Source organism: Scyliorhinus canicula, chromosome 14 (assembly GCF_902713615.1).
Source record: "Scyliorhinus canicula chromosome 14, sScyCan1.1, whole genome shotgun sequence".
In the NCBI taxonomy this organism is placed as follows: domain Eukaryota; kingdom Metazoa; phylum Chordata; class Chondrichthyes; order Carcharhiniformes; family Scyliorhinidae; genus Scyliorhinus; species Scyliorhinus canicula.
The window spans coordinates 19,501,475-19,522,867 of NC_052159.1; the positions used below are offsets into that span (position 1 = coordinate 19,501,475).

Below are 21,393 nucleotides of genomic sequence, written 5' to 3' on the forward strand. Positions count from 1 at the left end.
TAAGTAGGGTGATCATTGCTCGGCACAACATCGAGGGCCGAAGGGCCTGTTCTGTGCTGTACTGTTCTATGTCTATGTTAACGCTTCAAACAATCAATAGTGGAAGGAATGAGACTCCACACTTATAACAATCAATTTTCTGTGACAGAAAGTGAGGCTGACTTGCTTTAATTAGTAATTTTCACATCGCTAAAGCGGAACATAAATGGAAGTGACTTTCTGTGGTGAGTTTGACGTGTATCCATTGCACAAACACAGCTTCAAATGGTTCATTGCATTTCGGTGATCAGACAGGCAGCGAGATGCCATTTTATTGCAACGCTATTGGAGGAGTGACACAACCGGAAAAGCAATGTTGGATGTTCACATTGAACCGTACATCCCCATTGCCTTAAGTCGTAGCATTTGGGCATAAATCAAAGCAAGTGGCACTAGCCTTGCCAGTATGTTATGAGAAAAATCTGGCGCTACGCATTTTACATTTCCTGTCCTTACTTTGAAAAGCGTGATTCGCGAACAGTTGCACAGATTTGTTTTGCTTATTCCTGCATTTCTTTCCACCACATTTCCACTGGGTTAGTTTTTCTGTTTAAAAATTGAGTGCTGATTACACCACTAAGGAAGCTGGCTTGGAGTCTGACGCAAATGAAACCAAAATTAACATATATGAAGTTGAATGATCATCAGAGGACTGTGGGTTTAATGACTACTACACCGCTAATGACATTCATTTAACTCCCTTAACTGTGAGATGTAACAACTCCTCCAACACGATTCCTTCAATTAGGTGTCCGGTCGGTCACTATTCAAAGAAATCTAGGGAAAAAGAGATAAAGGAAAAGGATAGGTGATTAAAAGTGATCATAATTCTTTGCAGTCATTTGATTTGGCAAGCGGATTCTGATGGTAAATATACTTCAAAAGGAAATGGTGATGGAGTGTAAATATTTGCCACTATTTTGGTATTTATTGCCATGTATATTATGCACCTATATACTATTAAAGAGCTTATATGTAGGATACAGGTTTTGAAAATTATGGTCTAATATTTTCAATGTAACTCAGTCCAACACTGTACAACCATGCACACTCTGCAGGGAAGGATGATATGGGAGTACATCCACTCTAGAGGTTCTGGGGATGGAGATTCTCCCTGCAAGAACGAGACTCCAGTTTTAATTGTTCACTCTCTGGCCAGAGTGGTGGAATGCTGTTAGACAAACATTAATCTTGTTATTAAAAGTGTTCTTACACATTTAAGTGCTGGCCATAACTCTCTGCGATGAATTTAATTCAGAATGAATGAACAAATGCAGATTGTTTTCTGGAAGCCACGAGGAGGCTGATGGTCAGTTCCAATGTAATCGCGAGTCTCCTGGTAAAGGGGTGGAAAGCATCCATGCAATTTATTACAATTCACATCTCATCCAGACATCTCTTCCTTGTCACGATTGTTCTGACATTTATGCACCATTGAGCTTGTCATTATTTTGCCAGCACGATGAAATGTTTATTCCCAACCCAGATATTTCCACCATTTAGCACTGTGCAATATAAATAGCATTTGAGTAGTGAGTGATGGAGCCCTCACATAGCCAGTACATTGTCTGGAGTGCACGTAAGACACACATGCCACTTTGTATGGTCTCCACACCGCTCTGTCCCCACTCTGAGCCAGGTTAGTGAATCCCAGCAAGGCTCATGAGGAATGTAAGAACAGGAAGAAAATATTCAACCCCTTAAACCTGTTCCACTATTCAATTCAATCATAGAACATAGAACGATACAGCGCAGTACAGGCCCTTCGGCCCTCGATGTTGCACCGACATGGAAAAAACTAAAGGCCATCTAACCTACACTATGCCCTTATCATCCATATGCTTATCCAATAAACTTTTAAATGCCCTCAATGTTGGCGAGTTCACTACTGTTGCAGGTAGGGCATTCCACGGCCTCACCACTCTTTGCGTAAAAAACCCGCCTCTGACCTCTGTCCTATATCTATTACCCCTCAATTTAAGGCTATGTCCCCTCATGCTAGCCACCTCCATCCGCGGGAGAAGGCTCTCGCTGTCCACCCTATCTAACCCTCTGATCATTTTGTATGCCTCTATTAAGTCACCTCTTAACCTTCTTCTCTCTAACGAAAACAACCTCAAGTCCATCAGCCTTTCCTCATAAGATTTTCCCTCCATACCAGGCAACATCCTGGTAAATCTCCTCTGCACCCGTTCCAAAGCTTCCACGTCCTTCGTATAATGAGGCGACCAGAACTGTACGCAATACTCCAAATGCGGCCGTACTAGAGTTTTGTACAACTGCAACATGACCTCATGGCTCCGGAACTCAATCCCTCTACCAATAAAGGCCATCACACCATAGGCCTTCTTCACAACCCTATCAACCTGGGTGGCAACTTTCAGGGATCTATGTACATGGACACCGAGATCCCTCTGCTCATCCACACTACCAAGAATTTTACCATTAGCCAAATATTCCTCATTCCTGTTATTCTTTCCAAAGTGATTCACCTCACACTTCTCCACATTAAACTCCATTTGCCACCTCTCAGCCCAGCTCTGCAGCTTATCTATGTCCCTCTGTAACCTGCAACATCCTTCCGCACTGTCTACAACTCCACCGACTTTAGTGTCGTCTGCAAATTTACTCACCCATCCGTCTGCGCCCTCCTCTAGGTCATTTATAAAATCATGGCTGGTCTGTACCTTGACTCCATCTGCTTGCTTTGATGTGGAGATGCTGGCGTTGGACTGGGGTGAGCACAGTCAGAAATCTTACAACACCAGGTTAAAGTCCAACAAGTTTGTTTCAAATCATTAGCTTTCGGAGCACTGCTCCTTCCTCAGGTGATTCTGGACTTTAACCTGGTGTTGTAAGACTTCTTACCAAACTTGATTTGAACATAGAACATATAGTGCAGAAGGAGGCCATTTGGACCATTGAGTCTGCACCGACACACTTAAGCTCTCACTTCCACCCTATCATTGTAACCCAATAACCCCTCCTAATCTTTTGGACACTTTACCATGGCCAATCCACCTAACCTGCACATCTTTGGACTTTGATTTCACATCTCCTCATACGCTTAGCTGGAAAACATTTGTCAATTTTGGCTCAGACGCCTTGCAATTGCCTAACAGCACCACCTCCCGCCCCCACCCCACCACCACCACCACCAAACCACTACAGGCTCAATAGTTTTTCCCCAGAAAAGCCAGTTCCAATTTTTCACTGCCATTTGTACCTGGAAGTGGAAAGCTGAAAGGCTTAGCTGTCAGTCTAAGGGCCCGAACCATTTTTTTTTTGGATTGCCCCACCACAGGAAGTCATTTCCCTCTCGCTGTCCTAGCAAATCCTTTAATCATCTTAAACACTACAATTAGATTCCCCCCTTAGTCTTCTAAATTCAAATGAATGCAAGCCTAGTAATCTATGTGACCTGCCCTCATTATTTACCCCTTTCAGCACCGATATATTCCTTGCGAATCTGCATCGCGCCCATTCTAAGGTCAGCCTTTGTCTCCTGGGGTGCGGTGCCCAGAACTCAAATGATAAAGAAAGACCTGCATTTATATAGTGCCTTTCGCAACCCCAGGACTACCCCAATGAAGAGGCAATGAACTGCAGTCACTGTTGTGACCCACGTAAGTGGAACTCAATATGTGCACAGCAAGCTCCCACGAACAAGGTTTGGTCATTGGTGATAATTCTTATGTTCATCTCTGAAATAGTGCCAGGGAAGCTGAGAGGGCAAAGCTACCCTGTGATAGATTATACCTTCCCAGAGTGGCAGCTTCATGTCTTTTGCATGAGTCCACTTGAACCCATCGACTTCTGATTCAAGGGACAGGGCATTATCAAGCGAGACACAGGTGATAGTATAGGAATTTGCACCAGGGACCATCCCAGTGCCTTGTCCAGCCCCTTTGTGATCCAGGTTCAGTATCTTGAATTGGTTTTTGTACCTGTCCGCTCGCTCTTTGTGATGTTTGCATTTGGATTCCTAAATCTCTCTCCACTGGTCCACTGTTCCTTCGTGGAGACATGGTGGTTAACATCGGCATCCCTGAGTGAGGGGTGGGGGGGGGGGGGGGGGGGGGGAGTGGTGATATCTGCCACCTCGTCACCTATATCCAGACACTCCCCCTGCAAAGGAGGTGGCTCTCAGGTGAGGTCAGGTCCAACTGTGTCTCACTCGCTAGAATCCCAAACCTGAGCACAGACAGCAGCAAACAACTGAACCCCAATTTCAGTCAACAGTTTGGGGAAGGGGGGGGGGGGGCAGGACAATAATGTCATGAGCAAGGTTTCATTATTGTAGCAAAATAGAGTCGAAGGCGGCTGACTGCGCGGTGACATTAGTCTCACATGAGTTTTGTTAGATTTCCCGCCAGCTCCCCGAGCTGCCAGAGTGGGATTGAAGATGAGCTGGATGCTTTCGGTCTCGCTGTGTGAAAAGGTGTTTGTTTTGCATGAATACTTGGTTTGATTGGTGTCAGCACCCCCCCCCCCCCCCCCCCCAAATCGTCCTACAATGACACTCGAATTATGGATCACAAATCCAGTACTCTGAGGGCCATGAGTGAACTCGAGAGGCAGTCTGGAGCTGGGTGTCATTGCTGGGGCATTTCTGTGGCCTGATGAGGGCTTTAAACCTGGATGGACTGGCATTCATAAAGCCCGTTTCGTGCCCACGAGCTTTGTGCATAGCAAGGGCAGTGGAAACGGGACGGTGGGGACGACGCGGCTCAAGGTGAATCAGTGCGTCTCCTTAACCCAGCGAATTGAAGAATTATTACTGAACATTGCAGTCCCTGAATCAAGATACATCAGTTCGAACCGCCAATTCAATACCAAACCATACAGAAAGCAGACTAATATGAGGGAAGTAAAGATTGGGTTAAGTGAGAGAGGGCAGAAAGGTTACGTTTGAATTGCATTTTTGTTTAACTCCAACAAGCTGAAGGCATGAGACTCCAGATTTGTAAAAAAAAAAATGATTTGCAGTGCTGGAAAGAATGTTTGCCTGTGATTGGGTGACACAGATGGGTAGTACCACTGAACCAGGCATGGTCAAGGACCAGCTGAGTTTCTACCTGCCAGGCAAGTACAGGAACGTCACGCCATTCAAGTGGCGAGGCAGATAGCGAGATGCTGAGAATGGGAAGTTGATAACCAAGCGTTACAACTCGGAGAACAACTTCTGGATTTTCAAATTTAACCTCACCTGCCCCTCGCCTGATTTTTTTTTCTTGCGATCTGTACATAAATGACGCTGAGGGTCCATAACTCACCATTATTTTGACAGTAAGTTCTGGGCCGGGGTTATCATAGATCCTAGAATTTACAGTGCAGAAGGAGGCCATTTGGCCCATCAAGTCTACACCGGCTCCTGGAAAGAGCACCCTACCCAAGGTTAACAGCTCCACCCTATCCCCATAACCCCACCCAACACTAAGGGCAATTTTGGACACTTAGGGCAATTTATCATGTCCAATCCACCTAACTTGCACATCTTTGGACTGGAGCACCCGGAGGAAACCCGCGCACACATGGGGAGGATGTGCAGACTCCGCACAGTGACCCAAGCCGGAATCGAACCTGGGACCCTGGAGCTGTGAAGCGATTGTGCTATCCACAATGCTACCGTGCTGCCCACGGTATGCACTGCTGGAGGTGGTTGCTGACAGTTTAGTTCACGATTCATTCAGATAACCGAGTGTCTTCTACTGTGTTGAACTGGAGTTGACCTTAACGTGATTTACTCTTAATGTGCAATGACTGTCCCTTCCTTCATTTGTGTCACAAGTTAGCGATGTCTTCTCGAAGCTGTTAACCAGTCACATATTATAAATGTCAATTAAATCAGTCCTGAGAAATATAACCTAAAATATAATTAAATGATTTTTTTTTAAAATTAATATCTCCGTTTTAGCAAGGCTTGAGAGATCTCAGTTACAACTCCCTCCCTAACAGCGCTGTGGGTGTACTTACACCACTGGGACTGCAGCGGTTCAAGAAGGCAGCTCACCGCCTTCTGAAGGACAATTAGTGATGGGGAATAAATGCGGACCTAGCCAGCGACGCCCGCATCTCTTCCTATTATTTTTAAACTATTTTTTAAAATGATTTTATGATTACCTCAGAGTGGTGACGTTAAACACATGCCAGGCGTTCACTTTGAAAGTTCGACCATCCTTAATACACTTGAAAATAAAGTTGAAATGATGTGTGAGCCAGTCCTGCAGCAGAGACAGGATCAGGTAGTAGCTGTTGGGACACCAATGCCAACAGTTAAGCTGATGGACGTTTATTTGTGTTGATCTGACCAGAAGATGGAAAGTTTGTTCCTGGCGCACAGCACGAGCCACGCCAAGTGGCAAACGACCACGAATGAAGTTGAATACAAGTAAGGGAGAAGCATTTTTTGTCTATTTGGGGGGGGGGGGGGGGGGCAGTCACGTGGTATTTTGGAACCCACACAATCTAAGAATCTGCAAAGGAGTCTTTGCCATGGGCTGGCGCCCGTCCATTCTTTTTTAATAGCGTGCAATCCATCTTGGAGTGATAGCTTAATTTGGTTCATTCGCCGTTTAACTGGTGCTTTCATTGCACAAAAGACAGCTTCTCAAAAACGAAAATTATATTTCATAGTTATATATTAATACGTGTTTACATTCTGTAGTCTACTCCATTGTGTTTAATGGATGAATTCAGAGTGTTCAGTCGATCTAGTATTAACAGAAATGCGAAATGATACGTAATTTTACAACACTTTCAAGTAAATTGCTCGGGAACTATATGTATAATATACATGCATACACACATATATACACATTTATATATGCATGTATACAGTTCCCGAACAATTTACATATATATGCATGCACACGTTCGTACATATATTTTATTTATATATGTATATATTTGTATATGCAGATACATAGTCCCCGAACAATGTATCTATATATGTATACACATACTTTATTTATATTGATATAAGCAATACAGTTCCAGAACAATTTGCGTATATAGGTATGCACACAGGTACATATACGTACAGAAAGTTGCCAAACAATTTATGTATACATGTATGCACACGCACATATATAATATTATGAAGCCCCCACCTTCTCAACCTTGTCCCCCGCCTGAGGTGCGGTGACCCTCAAGTTAAATCAACCCCCGTCCGCTCTCCCCCTCACAGGGGAAAGCAGCCCATGGTCATTTGGGACTATGGTGGTTTTACTTACTGATTATATATATATATTTATGTATACATGCAGTTCCAGAACAATTACTTGAAAGCGATGCCGATTTACCTATCATTTTGCACTTCTGTTAATATTAAATGCACTGAACACTCTGAATTCGTCCAGTCAACAGGAATGGGGTAGGCTACAGAATGTACACCGCTGCCTAGATATTGTGGGGTTTCGAGCTACCAGCGTATGCCAAGAACAAAAACGTACTTTCTCAGCTTGAACCTTACTCTTTCCCCCCAGTTTTCGTTGGTTTGTTTGTTTTTCAATCAGTGAAAATAATCGGGTTTAGATTTTGACTTGGCCCCGTGCATCAGGTCTGTGAATAGACGACCTCAACAATGAGAATGTGCGAGTTGAGATCAAAAAGCAAAAGGAGGGACAAATGGGAAGAGTAAAGAGAAATCGTGTTCCGAAACGTGAAAGAGAACAGGGGAGATTAAAAATTGAAGTCTCGTTTATCAAAAAAAAGGGGGGGGGGGGTGAATGATTGTGACGCATTCTTAGAAATATTTTAAATTTTATTTGCAATTTCCACATGTACAAGTGTACATTCATAATATGGGTAATCCAACAAAATACACTCTGGACTCTAAGTTTATAGAACTGTTGTAAATCAGAATGTGTAAGCATGCTTGCAAATAATCACAAAACGAATACATTTCTTCAGTCTTCTGTACCACTGGTTTAACCTGTATTAAATTTACAATGAGTGTGTCGATGTTTAATTACTTTTTTTTATTAATTATCTGCATCCCTGAAATGATTTGTTTCCTCTTTGTAAACTCCAATTTGCTATATTTAACATTACAAATCACACCTGTCTCATTCAGAAATTTGCAAAGCAAAGTTTGAAAATATAAAAATAAACGCAAAGCAACGTGACATTTACACACGACATGATAAAATATATCACATTTATAAAATTTTAAAATACAAGAAATAAATAAAAAGAAAACCGCTCATGTGCTGGGTTATAGTAACAGTGCAGCGAATTCGCGTCTGCAGGGATCTGGCATTGAAACAGAAGCAATGGGCGGCCTGTTCGTGATGTCAGACTGTGGTTCACTAACTTTATTACACTTTATTCTGCATTTTTAAAACTGCCCTGCAGAAAGCCGTGTTTGACACACTTGTCGAGCTTAGCTCCAAGAGTTATGGCACATAATAGTTCCCACCCGCCCCTGACCCCCCACAAAGTCCTTTAAGGTCCTTTCAGTGTCCTGTAAAGATAGGAATTTGGCTCTGCTCTTGAATTTGGCGGTGATAATGGCAGCTCACCACTTCCCGTGCCTATGAGGAGGAGGTGATTGCTCCTTCACTGGTTCCTCCAAGACTAACAACTCCGATATTTACAATATTGCACTTTACTGCACCTTAACTGTGTTTCACCATCATCTCATGAAATACTCCATTGTAACATTTAAATACTGCAGCCTGTAGCCTCTACCTTCAAATCCGACAACGACAGGGTCTAACCTACACTGTTATCCGTTGCCTCGTATAGGGTTTTGTTCCCTCCCCCCATTCTATCCACCCTTCATTTTTCCTTCGCTTCGCTTAATTGTAAACAATTTAAAAGTCGGTCGGTTTTTATCTCTGTATCTGCTGCCTCCGCCAGCTCTACCTTATAGATAAATGGGAACGGACCCTCCCCACCACCAAAAAACATCCCCCTCCCCAACCCGAGTATTCAGTGATCGAGTCCAACTTCTTCAAAAAAATCTCCTCCAAAAGGCCGGGGTGCGTGAGAGGAAGAAAAACGAGAGGGAAAGCGGGGGACGGAATTATTTTATTGCCGCTTCCGACTCGAAGATGCCTCTGGTTTTTTTTAAAGACAACCGAGTCTTCTATCGTTTTAAGCATCGTTTCATAATTCCACTGAAGTCCAACAGGCTGTGTGTGTGCATTTCTTAATGTGTCTGAGTGTTTGTTTATTGTTGGTGTGTTTGTTTTGTGCAACACGTCGTCCTTCGCCTGACCTTGTGATAACCCGTGCAGTGAAACCAGCCTTCGATATGACTTGTGCCTGTGTAGAGAAAGGGAGGGGGGGGGGTTGTTCAAATGGAGACCAGCCCCAGGCAGGTGACCTTCGGGATGATCCTTTTGACGGCTCCATTGGGGAGAACCGGGTCGGCTGAAATCTGGAGACAACCGAGTGGAAAAGTTGGACTAAAACCCCCTTCACCTTCACCTGGGACATGGCGACTTCACGGGGCTAAGTTGTGCCTGGGCATATACACACCGATATATGCCTCTACATATATGCCTCTACAAATATCAGTACAATATGTGACAGTGTCGGCTTTGCCCCCAATAAATTCTTTAGTTTACCGTCCGGAATCAGGCAAGTAGACTGTGCTAGCTGCTTCTCTTTCTGGATTGGAAGGGCCGCCGTGTCTGTTGCCCTCTTTAAAGTGGGTCTCGCACAGTGAGACGCTGAGTTGGATGTTTGTATCTGAATCGAGGATTTCGACGTTGGCCTTTGCGATTCTTTCGCGGTATTTTTATTTTTTTGCTTTCTCTGTTGTTATTTGTTAGAAGTGCTCTTGAAACCCTGGCAAGGTGTTGCTATTGATGCTGCCACTGCCATTGGAGGACTCCGGCCTTTGCATCACGTAGTGCAGCTGTTGGTATTGGTAGAGGAGTTTCTGGAATTGACACGTTTGGCACAGCTCACCGGGCGGGCACTGGGCGTGGGGGTGGTGGTGGTGGTGGGGGGCTCGCTGCTGCTGCAGGGGGTGGGGGGTCCCGGTGCCCCCCGACTCCGCTGATTGTCAGAGGCCCAGCGCCTCGGCGTGCTTGCGGGCTTTGAGCCGCAGGTCGGCGATGCTCGAGTTCTTGCTGCTGGTCTTGACGGCGGCGGCGGCTGCGGCGGCGGCTGCGGCGGCCGACGCCGACTCGGCGATCGAGGCGATCTGCAGGCCGAAGGGGGGAGGCGGGAACATCAGGTAGGGAGCGTGGGCCGCCAGGTGGTGGTGGAGGTGCGAGTGGGCGTGTGCCACCCCGTCCAGCTGGAGCTGCGCCTGGACCTGCAGCAAGGAGAGGAAAATGGGGGGGAGGGGGAGCTTTAATTTCCATTCGCAAAACAAGAAAAAAACAAAAGTTGGCCTTCCTTAATGTATTCTCTCCGGATGAAATATTCAGACAGAATTTTTTTTTTAAACCCTGAGCTGCAACAGAACATCTTTCATTCAACACCCTTTGAAGTTTTTGTTCTATAATCTCACTCCAAAATAATTGAAACCTGCAGATAGATTTGCAATTATCCCCTTTCTTGGAGGCCATTCATAATTGCTCGCCATCCCCACCAGAAGGATGCTGCTAAAATGGTAGGAATTACAGGCGACCGTATAAAGCTTCCTGTCTGAAATATTTCAATCCTCATGCTGCTTTGCCTTGAAGGAACTGGAATTCCTTCGCACGCGTTCCACTTAAAGGGACGCATTGAAATCTAACCCCCCCCCCCCCCCCCCCCCCAAAAAAACAAAATACACCCTTCAGAACACCAAGTTGGACAGGTAAAGTCAGCTAAATAGGGGGAGGTTAGCATTAAAGGTGATTGATGGAGTCAAATAGCTATCGACAGCGCGATAATTTAGGCAAAGCATTAACCACGTAGCGGTGAGTATTAGCCCCTAATGTCGAACAGGCATTTGATCTGGCGTCTAATGTCCTGGAGTAATATATCAATGACGGGGAGGGGAGGGGAGTGAGGAATGACATTGTCCGGAAAGGGAAATGAGTGGCACCTTTTGGGAAGTCGGAATGCCCCCCCCCCCCCCCCCCGGGGGGCAGTTTGTAAATCTAAACTCCGCCAGGCCATGTGGATTCCTACATAATGTTACACAAAATATTCCTCAAGCCAGTCCGGAGATAGGCATACCTGATCCAATTCTGTGCCCCACTCACATTCGCTCCAATTACACCGAAGTCTGGATCTAATCAGAATCGTGACCCAAGCAAAATGTGGACTTGGTGGATGATGTTCACTTTTTGGTCCCTTCCTGTCGAACTACTTATCTACCCGCCTCCATTAAGCTTCGTGAGAAATTAAGTGCAAGCTCAAGTCTTTTTTTTTGCCATCTTTTGTTTAGTGCGAGCTGAGCGGACGGCGGGGCTTTCGTTAACCGTGGGACGTGCCATCCATGCCTGGCTCTGTTAATGGATGGGTTTGACAGAACAGACGGGAGGAGGATTGGAGTTGTTCAACTTTCAAAGCAGCGAAGTGGCGTCATTTGGGGGAGAAAGGGCAGCGCCGAAATGCCGCCCCCCCCCCCTCCCCCCCGCGTCACACAAGTATCCCCTCCGCTTATTGGGACCAAGAGCGATTGTGGGTAAATTATGGGCTGCTTAGCTGACGGCACGAAATGAAAGCGACCGGGACAGCCTGCTTGCTGTCAGATAGAACGCAGCCCGGCTACCTCCGGCCACCTCAATTGGTCAGGCAGCAATCCCCCCCAATTGAACGGGTTACAGTCGGTCTATGGGCGAAATGAACGAACCCACCGCCACGTTACGCGATGCGCAGAGGATACAGTTAAAATACAACACCTGTTGGAAAGGCATCCGTAAGGCTCCCATGTTTACGTATGGGGCAACCCGACAGGCGTCTAAATGGCTTCCTGTTCCTAATATTACTCCTGGCATAAAATGGCAGAGAGACATGATATTAATACACAGTCATTTGAATATTCGCAGAGCCCATGTGTAAAATGGTAATCACAATTATAAGGGGTGACCTTACGACACTATATTAGAGTCAAGCCGGTATATCCAATAAAAGGTGAGCATTTGCCGCCAAAGTCATGCTGGTTCTCAAAGACATATATCTACCAATTAATCGACCTTTCAAACAGTTCAGTGGTTTTAGTCGCGGATATAATCCGGAGAGAGAATTGTAAACACAATATACACACACCCGGGACGGTATAAATTGGGTTCCATTTAGGGACAGTTTAAGGCAGTCAGCAATATTGTACGAAGGGTTTATTGTTTTAAAAGGCAATAGGGTCATGGTTTGGCAAATTAAAACCACATTTATTTCCTCAGTGTACTCGAGTCAGTTTCCCCCTCTGATTGCAGTCGGCTCTCCTACTCTGGGGGCTGTTTTGTGTCTGACCAGAACGCTGAGATGCGAAGTTGTGAAACTGATGCTGAAATTGACAACCTGGCAGCCTCTGGGGGAGGGGTGTCCCGGGGTGGGACGGTGGACCGGGATGGGGGGAGGAGGGGTGTTCTGGGGGGGGGGGGGGGGGATAGGGGTGTTGGGGGGGGGGGAGGTGTTCCGGGGAGGGGTGTTCCGGGGTGGGGTGTGTTGTGGGGGGAGGGGTGTTCCGGGGTGGGGAGAGGGGTTGTTCTGGAGGGAGGGGTGTTCCGGGGTGAGTTGTGGGGTGGGGGTATTGTGTGGTGGGGGGTGTTGTGGGGGGCGGGGTTGTTGGGTGGAGGGGTGTTCCGTGTAGTGGGGTGTTGTAGGGGGAGGAGTGTTCTGGGGTGGGGGTCTTGTGGGGGGAGGGGTGTGCCGGGTTGGGGTGGGGGGAGGGTTGTTCTGGGGATTGGGGGCGGGGGGGGCATGTTGTGGGGGCAGGTAGGGCTTGGGGGGGGGGGGGGGGGTTACTCCAGGTGGTGACAGACAAATACCTTTATGCATTTGATTTTCTTGTTTTCGACACTTGGCTCGTCTGTTTTGAAACCAAACCTGAAGGAGAGGGAGAAGAGAGATTAGAAGCGGGTCTGGGGAGACCAATCGATAAACTTTAACTCTGATTGGCTTTGTCGGCCGGCGGGAAGACGAATGAGCCGCGCTCTTGTCACTAATGTGAAATAGTAAAATGTAATGGTGGAAACGGCTGCTACCCCTGACGGCCTGTCAGTAACACCGCCTCCAGAAAGGGGCTGGCACTCATGACCTGGCCTGTTTGGGCGGAAAGCCAGTCAATGAACAATTGTTGTGTGTGCTTCTTCCCCGCGAAGGCGCGCCAGAAAGATGTGACGGCGGAAAAGACAACGGGCAAAGAGGGTTGCTTCAACCAATCCTGATAAAATCCCGGGCAAAAGAAATAAATAAATCCATCCTTTGATCTCTGCAACATTTGCCAAACGATCACGCGGTTAATTAATATTAATTGCATTTCCTAGATCAAATATACCTTGAAGCTCTCTTTAATTGCTTCAATAATGGTCATTTGAAATGGTATAATTAGTGAATGCAGGAACTTCAAACGGCATTGTTTAATTACCCAAGGTACCTCGGCAATACTCTACAGTGTGATCTGAGCTCATTGAAGCGGTTTTTCTGTTTAAAGTATGGATTAGGATTTAATTGTCAATGTAAATACGGGAGCAATGCAATGATTCTTCTCAGCGCCATTACTGCTTCCTGTGAACCGGATAACTGTGAACACCTTTCACTTTTAAGTGCCCCGGGTGAATTATAAAATCCAATGCAAGTTATTTTCGTCCCAAACTCCCTTTAAATGTTTATTCCAGTTCTGGGACCTGGGGCATTCACAGCACACCCCGATTTTTTTTTTGTTGGTTTGTTTTTTGTTTCATACCGAAACGGGTTATTTAATTGATTCTGGGGCAATCTACAAACCAGACTTTGGACTTTAACCTGGTGTTGTAAGACTTCTTACTGTACAAACCGGGAGGCAGCAACCCCTGAACCAACCTCCCCACCCACCAGGCAAAAGGGGAAGAGTGTGGATAAAAGTGAAAGTGGTATTAAATTGACGGAGAGTGAGTTGGGGCTCGGGTAGGGGCACGGCGTGGATAATCGGGGGCTATTAAACAAAAACTTTCCATTGGCACAGGGAAATAAATCAAAATAAACGAAATAACCCGGAGTCAAGCAATTCTAGCGGAGGAGGGGGGGAGGGGGTGTAGTTGGCACGTTCCCAGCGGATTTCGAAAACAAAACTGAGTAAAAGTTACCGGAAAGTTTGAAATAAAATCGCACCCGCTGTAGATGAAATTTAGGCACGAACATCAACAGGGGAGCATCAACGCACAGGGGCCCTGAAGAAAGCTATTTGACCTGGAAGGCCGCACTAATGCATATAAAAGGGAATCTAAATCGGGTGCTCGAGTTGCCGGCTGGGTTAAACCTCGGGAGATGGTCAGATCAATTACAATTAGTGCACAAACGTCGATTCCAAATATGTTAAGTTAAAACAACTACATTGTTTCAGCCGCTTTACACAATCAATTCTTTATTAAGCAAGGACTAAATGCTGCGCCTTAGAAAGGGTGGTAATATGATTTCTTTTTGATTTCCATTAGCGACAGTGAATAATGACATTTAATTTAGACCTACGCCATAAACGAAAATATATTATGTGTAATTGAATTACCGGCTGGCCCTCATTGCTCTCATAAGTTTAAATTACCCAGTGACAGATGCCTGATGCGCCACGCTAAAGCTAGCAGGTTAATAACACCTAGATCTACCACAATCACTCCGATTTGGTTAACATAGATTTTTTGTTGTTGTTGTTGCTGATGCTGCCCTATGCTCTCCAGCCCCTCGTTTACACATCTGCTCTCTCTCTCTCTCTCTTTCTCTCCCTCCCCTCCTTCTCTATCCAAAGAGTTCATCATGTTTCAGACAGTTCCCACAAAGCACATTGCAACAGCCTACAGCAACAGAGCGGTCCTGCTCTGCTGGATGGAAGGATTCGGATACAGCCGGTGACCCACCGCGCTGACGACAGGGACACTTTGCTCTCTGTTGTCACGGAAAGCTTTCATGTTGCGAATATTACACCAGGTCGCGACCGTGACCCCCCCCCCCCCCCCCCCTCTGTTTGACATGAGGATGAAACAGCGTCACAAATAAGCATTGTATCCATGTCGTCCAGCTAGTCTCCTTATGTCCAATCTCCCCTCCATCTATCTCCCTATCTATCTCCGTCCACTTGTTTCTCTATTTGTCCAGCACAGGCACTTCCCTCGAGATTTCGATTTGCAACGCAATTTTGGTTGGAAGGTAATGCGTTCCCCGCCAAGTGAGGCGCCTTATACAGCCACATCCTTTATACCAGCCCGATCTCGGTTCCCCCTACCTTTAACCAGCCCTAACTTTAATCATTCCCAACCTCCTTAAGACATCGTTTTTATAAAAACAATACATGTCCTGCCCGAAGATGACATTCAGAATGCTCTTTCCGTCCTTGCCCGTGATGGGTGCAGTTTGGTGCCTTCGCTTTCTGAGCCTTTGAGAGATATTTAAACCGAATCTATTTTTTTGAAATCAATTTCTTGGAAACGTGTCTTGTCGCTTGGGACTTGACCCCAAGGCAGACTATTGAGATCCTCGGTTGTCTGACTGTTTTCAAATGAACATAACTCAGATTTATGTTTACATCTCCCTGCTTTGGATCGAAAGCAGTGACAGTAAATACAGGGTGGCGAGTGTATATCAACAGAGACGTGATCTACTTGCAAAACCAACATTCCGACTTCACCGGCAGTGCTGAGGACAAGTTTATTTCAGGCTTTAATGACGGCAGATTTCAGAGGTAACGACACGTTTAACGGGTCGCACGCTACAGTACTTTAAGCCTCTCTTTGTGAATCCACCTCACCTGGACCCTAGCTTCAGACAGCCCTAGCCTCTGACTCAGCTCCTCCCTCATGAAGGCGTCCGGGTAGTGAGTCTCATCGAACAGTCTCTCCAGTTCATTCAATTGCTCCAGTGTGAAGTTCGTCCTGCTCCGCCTCTGCTTTAACTTCGTCTGCCCGTCCTCGTCCTCCGACTTCACGTCCTCCCTCTTCTCTTTACATTCATAAATACCTGGAACAAACCGTGTCACCCAATGAGGCAGGAGCAGCCAGTGAGGGAATCACACACACAACAACAGAGGCATCAAAAATGTATCCACTCTGAAGTTCAAAGGCGACTTTAAACATCTTTCACAATCTCCTCATCGCAGGCCACGCCACTTCGGGGGGGGGGGGGGGGGGGGCAACTAACTTTACCAATAACTGATGTATCCATTCTCAAATGATCCCACTTTCTTCCCAGAGTTAAGAGAAGCTTGCGTTAATGGATAAACTCTTATGTGTTCCTGACCGGAAATCACTTGTTTTTTTACAATAGGTTTGGCCATTCAGAGGAATACATCCTCCCCTACTTATCAATCATTCAATATTCATTTTTTTTTAAAGTAGAAAACACTTTGCATTCGGAATTATTACAGCATCCGAAAACCTTGCGTGGATTCTTTTCCAGTGCTGGCTTCAGTCTGATCTGATTCTCCCCCTCTCTCTCTCTTTCCCGACATCTGAGTCACAGGACAGGGGCCTACAAAAGGGATGTGGCTATTTTTTTTTTCTGTTGAAATATTAAGGGTCTCGTTGCCTTTTAGAGGGGCGGGGTGGATGGGGGAAAGACTATCACCTATAAAATGTCTACCTGACATTTCTATCTGGAAGAACAAAGCGGCACAGACAAGCAAATTCGATGTTCCAATTAAATGAGCATAAACAAGTGTGAAGATCTGCCTTGTACCCCCCCCCCCCCCCCCCCCCCCTCCCGCTCCTGTCATTGCCCGCACAACGCAATCTTTGATCACTGCTAGTGCCAAACGGTATTTGTATCTCAGTCTCTCCTACAACAGGAACGCTTCCAAGTGCCAAACACTGTCAGGCTGCTGAATTCTGATAGCCAGAGATAGCGGGATTTCTACCGTCTCCTGTTTGTTTTAGAGAATGTCTATATCACACAGCAGACAAGTGCACAGGCGATTGACCCAATCCCGTTTTAAACTAAACGATCACTGTCTGAGTAAATGAATCGGGCGATCATTTGTACCCCGCTGCCAATTGTCTTATTTTCGCTTCTTCAAGAACCTGGGCCATTTTACCTCCCATTTAGCTATTTCATACCCCCGATTTCAGATATGTCACCAATATCTAGAAGCCGAGCTTCTATTCCTGCCCCGCAAAAAAAAATGGGACGGGACGTTTACAATTTTGCAATTTTATTCCATTAGCCGCCTTTATTTCAGAGCGTTCTCGCGCGTTGCCATTTGCAAATCCCATTCAAGGCTCCGTCTCATTCGAAAACTTTCCTGTGTTTATCCAAACCCCTCTTCTTCCCAGACTTAAATAGAGCCGCTGTGCACAAAAAAAAGAGTCCAGTTTTGACCCTGCTGTTGCGTTTTAACAGCCACCCATCGTGATCAGAAAGGCAAAGACGACTCTTTCGCAAAATGTTATGCTGAGAAATTAATTCAAAAGTCGAATTTTGCGAGGCACGATCACAAATTCCAAAATACCCCAATTGTCAAACAGCATTGTGCCCCCTTCGTTTATCTTGACCTAGTGTGTTGCACGTGTTAGCGCTCTCCCTTGATATTAAATTCTGATAAATCCGGGGATGCATTTGTTGAATAGAAATTTGCAGAAATATTATCCGGTGTCAGCAAATATATATTCACCACCAAACGAATTTAAGAATTTCATATTTATTTTATGGAGCGGTGAATCTAAGGGGGTGGGCATTGAAAGGGGCAGCAAGTGATTTCACTGTTAATAAAATGGGTTGAATGGCTGGAATTGACCCAGGGCTCTTTTCTCTCTTGTTTACGTTTAGCTCAAAGGTGAGAATCACGTATGTGAAATCTGTGTCATAAGAAATGCTTTGATCTTTCAATATCCTGTCTCGCCAAGGCTCAATGTTTATTTAACCCCAGGTTTCCTATAACGATGTTAAGGTGAGGGGTGGAGGGGTGGGGGGGGGGGGGGGGGGGGGGGGGGAGAGAGAGAGAGAGAGAGAATGAAATCCGAGACTATTACAAATGAATCTGCTGCAAGTCTTCCCTGAACTATGTGAATCATAATAAGGCAGTCTCTTTACAGCGATGGAGATTGCCTCGGCTGTTTAAAATCTCTCCCAGGCTGCAATTCATTCGATCATCGGAGGTAATTATATTAGGAGAAGACTCCTGCCGTGGCTTCTTTAACTCACTGTCTGAATTCGGAATAGACATGAATAGCAATAAAAAAGCGCCACTACATTCTGTTATTGCCTTCAATTGAATAAAGCTGAAATATTAAGATATAGATGGGACGTAATGAATCTGGCGTACAATTCGGCACACATTTAACTGTCCTATTTAGCACCCAGGATCTCAATCTTATCATACAATCACTGATATAAATAGGGGTTTTTTTCTCCTGGAAACAAGACTTTATTTCTCCTGCACATCCAAATGATGATATTTGATATCGATCCCCAGACTTTAAGGAGAGTTCAAATATATTTTATAGCTAAGGATAAAAGCAATGATTTAACTGACTGCAGCCTGGGGGATATGAGAGCCGGGTGAAGTAATTGAATCTTGCCCGATAACTGTTTACAACATTGACCGGCCTTTACAGTGATGCCCAGCTACCATCTCAACACACTATTGGGAACCGTGTGTACTCGCTCCAAACGCCCTGCGTTTTAATTGCACCTTTGATCTAATTTAAATAATAAACGTGTTCTTCCCTCGGCTGGAGTTCGATTGCTTGTGGTTTTAGAATGTTTTAATGTTCAACACCCACTCGGAAACTGTGTGAAATGATCATTTGGAAATCGGTCACCTTGATCGATTTTGGTCAGGGATTCCGGCAAAACTCTGAAACATGAGCGGTTTTCGGGATTGAGATTCCCCCCTCCCCACTTCTCCTCTCCCCCGCCCCCCCCCCCCCCCCCAGCCGGGACACTGCGCCCTCGCGGGGTTCCCTGCATTTTGCGTTTGTTTTGGACAACGGCACACAAATTGTCTGAACTGCGTTTTGGAAACAGTCCCCATTCCCGGAGGGAGATTGTGGGATGGGGTGGTAAAGGTGTGTGTGTGTGGGGGGGGGGGGGGGGGGGCGAGGGGCCCCTTCTCCCCCCCCCCCCCTCCCCCACTCACCCCCATCCCAATATCTGTTCCAATGCTTCTAGTTGCCGTTGGCGTTCAGTGGCGGAATCCCGCTCGCTCCCCTCCCCGGAATGCACTGCAGCGAACTTTTCTCTGGAGGGACCGGAGTGAATTAGAAGGAGGTGTTTTGCGGGATCGATTTCCGATGGTTTCCGTATAAGGCCTTCGGAGAGGCCGAGACAAAACGCTTCCTGTCTTTTAAAGGCTGGAAGTTATGGGGTGGAATGGAGCGGTGTGTGTGCATCTATCGATATCTGTCTATATGTCTACGTGTATGTTTGTATATCAATATCGATATATGTATCTCTCTCTCACACACAGACACACACCGAACGCCGCTTACCTTCAGAAGTTCTGGCCGAATTTAATTCTTTCACTTTCTCATTCTCGTTCTCTACATCCTTGTAAATGTGTGTCGGGCAATGGCCGGTGTCAGTGATGTCCTGGCAACTGGAATCGGAGCCGCTCAATTCCCTGCTCCGAGCCAAGCCACTCTCCAAAACTTCCCGGTAGGTAATCGCCTCTTTCTTATCCTTGTTTTTCTGCTCAAAGGACTTGGAGACGAACGCCGTTAGCTCTTCCATGGCTAAAGGCTCTCTCGCTCGCTTGCTCTTTTTTTTTAACAGGCTCCGAGCCAGCAGGGGAAAAAAAATCCACTCGCCCCCCCCCCCCCCCCACCCACCCACCCCCACCCCTCCCCCCTCCCCCCCCCCCACCGCCACCACCACCTTGTCCCTCCTTCCTCGATGTGTCTATAATGATGCCTTGTTATTTTGCTGGTCACCTTGTTATATGATGTTGGAAGGAGTGGTGGCGGTGGGAGAACGGCCCTGGTGTTATGTGTTACTATTTGAGATCAGAGTATTTATACTTGGCGATCAGAGAGCCCTGCCCCCCCCCCCCCCCCCCCCCCCCCTCTCCTTCCATCTTCTCTACAATTATTCAGTCGAATACGTCTCAAACGCGTGGATCTTACAACCTGTATAACTCACCCCCCCCACCCCCTCCCCCCATCTCAAACCACCCCCTCCCCCTCCCTCCCTCACTAATCCAGTAACCGGATAGGATTCTTTTAATTTAATTACAATCCTATTATTGCAACTCCCCATTACTTGGCTAAATGCTCGGGACGTATGGCAACTGTTTACATAGGAAATCACTGAAAGTCGCCGGGTTCAGTGAGAGCGAATCAAAGTGAACGGGGCCGACACCACGATTACAGGGACGGTGACAGGGGGAGGGGAGCGGGGGGTGGGGGGGGGGGGGGGGGGGGACATAGGTGAAGGGAATGGAAACAGGTTGAAAATGATTTCAGCCCTCAGGCACGCCGAGGATAGCAAAAAATTACTGAGCCCCTTTGATGTTGGTAATTTTACAAAATGCTACTTTGTCGATCTAGCCATGACAGATCTGAATATAACCTGGTTGTGTCCGTATATACATATACAATATCCCACACTCCAATTGAAGATTATTGTGTCTCAGCGTTTGATTTGATTTCTTGCTTATTGCAATTAATGTAGAAGTTTTCTAATGTGTATGATCAAAATAGTTTTAGTTTTTAAATGTATATGTATACAATCATGTCACTGGCTAGTTAATCTTTTGCATTTGATTTGATTTCTTGCTTATTGCAATTAATGTAGAAGTTTTCTAATGTGTATGATCAAAATAGTTTTAGTTTTTAAGTATGTATGTATACAATCATGTCACTGGCTAGTTAATCTTTTGCAATGAGTTAAGGGCGATTATTCGCTTGAGCAAAAGTATTGTGGTTTGTTCAGGATGAGTGGGGCCCTGGATAATCACATATTTTACGGAGACAAAAGTCCTCAAGTTAAGTCACTATTTTATACAATTATTGTCATTGTTTGTCTTGGCGAATTATATTGGCATTATACTTGGAAGTCACGCATAACCGAGAAGGTTAAGAGCTCCAATGAACAACGTATCGCTTGCACTAACAGCGTTAGGAGTAAAATAATTTAAAAACGCTCTCAATTTTGTCGAGATATCACTTCACGAATTTTAGCATATTATACAGGTGGGGAAAAAGTCTCATTGCTACCTTTTACAATTACTGATCCTGACATTCATTGCATTGCTTCATCTATATGTCACCTCCGATATAGATTTCTTTTTAAAAGTGACATGCAATGAAGTCCTTAATTCAATATGCGCGCAGATGA

At 45.8% G+C, this 21,393-nt stretch overlaps 1 protein-coding gene across 2 annotated transcripts; it reads right to left on the reverse strand.

Moving 5' to 3' along the window:
• Positions 1–263: 263 nt before the first annotated feature.
• On the reverse strand, positions 264–19,843 carry shox (short stature homeobox). Of its 2 annotated transcripts, none has more exons than XM_038818853.1 (5): positions 19,548–19,843; positions 15,872–16,080; positions 12,924–12,981; positions 11,838–11,926; positions 264–816 (listed from the first exon to the last, which is right to left on the reverse strand). In XM_038818853.1, the coding sequence occupies exons 1-5, from the start codon at positions 19,786–19,788 to the stop codon at positions 784–786; spliced, it is 630 nt and encodes a 209-aa protein (XP_038674781.1). In that variant the 5' UTR covers positions 19,789–19,843; the 3' UTR covers positions 264–783. The 2 variants fall into 2 exon arrangements, with proteins under 2 accessions (XP_038674781.1, XP_038674780.1); XM_038818852.1 differs by lacking the exon at positions 264–816 and adding an exon at positions 7,244–10,315.
• Between the last annotated feature and the right edge of the window lie 1,550 nt (positions 19,844–21,393).